The following is a 2,779-nucleotide window of genomic DNA, read 5'->3' on the forward strand; positions in this document are numbered from 1 at the left end:
TTTAGGGGGTTTTGTTTTTTTTTTTTTTTTTTTTTTTTTTTTTTTTCTCTCTTTATTTCTTTTTCAAAACGTTTTCGAATGAAACATGAAGCTATACATTATAAAATGGCAGTCATGTCCGATTTTTTATATATTTTTTTAAGGTAGCGGTTTTTTTTTTTTCATTTTGACGTGAAAAGTCCTCTTTTGATTCCTTATAACCTTGGTCCCTCTATTTTTTTATTATTATTTGTGGAGTTACATCTCAAGAGAGAGAGAGAGAGAGAGAGAGAGAGAGAGAGAGAGAGAGAGAGAGAGCAGAGAGAGAGAGGCAGGACAATGGACAGAAAATAATATAAAATATTTACCTGAAAGCCATACCCTACCTGGGTGGTGTAGTGGTCTAGGCGCTCGCCTGGTAAACAGGAGGGCGGTGGGTTCAATCCCAGCCGAGGTATGGAATTTTATCCTCAATATAATTTGAGAATTTGACCAGAATAATAGTATAGTAGCCTACTGCTGGAGTAAAGGGACTTTTCAGTCCTATGCGAGCGGTATAAATAAGCACTATTATCTATTATTATTATTATTATTACCTCTTATATGCTATGTATTTTGTACTGTAGGTACCTATGTAGATAGATTTATTATATATGTAGATCGATAGAACCTACGATAAGTATCAGTTGCAAGGTACCCACCTACCTATCTACAGTCTGCAGTATCTACCTAACCTAACACCTATATCTACCGACATACATAGGTATAGGTACCCATAGACCTACCTAGATTTATCGTTTCTACCTACATCATCAGTTGTTACTATACTTAGGTACCTTCCTACCTAGGTTCATCGTATCTACCTACATCATCAGTTGTACCTACCTAGGTACCTTCCTACCTAGGTTCGTCGGGAAATCGGAACCATGGTGCATCTGAGATTTAATTAACATCCAGCCAGTTCCTTGTTCCTACAACATTATCCTATTGCCTATTGTTTCGTCAACAGTGATATTATTACTTTGAAAAATGAAAGTATTGCAATCGGTCCAAATTTTCAAAATCGGGAAATGGTTGGAAATATCCGTTTTGGGATCCCCTGATGTCAAAAAAGTCAGAGATATGGTAAAAGTTAGGGTAAAATAATACTCAAATAAGCATCATTCAATAGGATAAGGAAAGTCGTGTGATGTTCACACAGATTTTTTTCATAAAGCTAAATACCTTCAAAATCAAGCCCCCCCAAAAATTTAGGCAAGAACCGCCTATGATGCATAGTAAAAAAAAAACAATACAATAAATACATAAATATAATAAATAAATAAACAAAGCTTGGTAGGTAAGTAGGTACGATATAGCTACTCGTAATTAGTAAACAGTACATAAGTAGGTAGATTTACGACAAAATCGTAAAAAAGGACCAAGTAGGTATCTAGATTGTAGGTAGGTAAACGGTGTAGGTGTAGGTATTGTGACTAAGTATGAAAATGTGTAGGTAGTAGATAACTGAAAAGTGACTACTTGACCAGTGTAGGTAACTATTTAGTACAGAAGGAGAAAGAGAAAAGGGGAAAGTACGCAACATCACAGTAAAATACATAAAGGCAATTTCGTTTACATTGTAAAAACTCTTTTTATACCTTTTCGGCCTTTATACTGATGGTATGTATATCTCGCATTTGTACGATAATATTTAGTACACATATTGGTTAACAATTGTACGGTATTTGCTCATATTATGTTGTCCACCCTTTGAACGATATTATGTGTAGGTACACAAACATGTTGTCCGACGTTTGTACTGTAAAGTGTATAAACGGTAATACTATTTGTATGTGGTAGATATTTCTGGAGGTTTCTCTAAATAAATATCATTGTCCATTATCAAACCGCGGCACTCATTTCACTTCATCTGGCCTTTTCATACATTCCTCATCCGTGTTTATTTTCCCAGGATGATTTTCCTCGTGGCGCCGAAGTTCTGGCCGGATTGGGAGGCCAATTTGTTCGTGCCGGCCTGCAGGCCAATCATACCCTCGCCGGCCCTCAGTTGGTCTTCGGTGAAGAAGCGCTTGTTCTCCTCGGACGGCTTGGGGCCCAGGAAGGGACCGCGGAATTCAGGGTGTTTGTAGCACTGGGAATGAAGAAAAGAAATTTTTGGGGAAACTTACAGACACTTGCCAACTTCTTCAAGAGGTTTGATAGAGGGAGCTGTAACTACTAAGGTCTTATGGTCCCGATATTATAGGGTTAGGTTAAACACAAAAAAAGGAGCTTCCTTTTAATTGCTGTGCCTCCTAAATTATTACCCTTATCTTTCTTTAATAACAGACCAAGTAAGTAGGGGAGAGAGAACCAAGAGCAAAGCAAATCAAACAAGGTTGTGTGAAAAGACATTCATAAATTCATAATTTTACAGGAAAGAATTGTACCACCTGACCCCATCACTCCTGCTGAGAGAAGAAGCACCCTGCAACGTCTGAATCAAGTCATCCAACATAGGCTTGTCACTGGTAATCTCTTACCTCAGATGAGAAACCTCAAGGTATGTAACATTGGAATACTCCAATGAATGTGGGACCAATAAAGTTTTTTTTTTTCTTTTTCTTTTTTCAAGTGACAGGACTCTTCTAAAAGACCTATTCTCTTCCACTGAAAGACTTAGGTACCTATTGTTTCAATCTCAGCTCACTGAGGAAAATGACTTAATATAAATGTGTCTACTGATAGATTGTTGTCTTGGTGTGTTATCTACTGCTATTACCATACTATTAATTTATTATCTACCCTATTTTTTTTT

At 36.9% G+C, this 2,779-nt stretch overlaps 1 protein-coding gene across 1 annotated transcript in view; it reads right to left on the bottom strand.

The window, feature by feature from the left end:
• Positions 1 to 1,309: 1,309 nt before the first annotated feature.
• LOC103519992 (muscle-specific protein 20-like) overlaps positions 1,310 to 2,779 on the bottom strand; it is an 8,242-nt gene continuing 6,772 nt past the window's right edge. The window contains exon 4 of the mRNA XM_026831283.1: positions 1,310 to 2,145. Coding sequence (XP_026687084.1) covers positions 1,922 to 2,145 — 224 coding nt within the window. The 3' untranslated portion in view covers positions 1,310 to 1,921. The remainder of the gene's footprint in view (positions 2,146 to 2,779) is intronic.

The sequence above is a fragment of the Diaphorina citri genome, unplaced genomic scaffold (assembly GCF_000475195.1).
Source record: "Diaphorina citri unplaced genomic scaffold, Diaci psyllid genome assembly version 1.1 scaffold3109, whole genome shotgun sequence".
In the NCBI taxonomy this organism is placed as follows: domain Eukaryota; kingdom Metazoa; phylum Arthropoda; class Insecta; order Hemiptera; family Psyllidae; genus Diaphorina; species Diaphorina citri.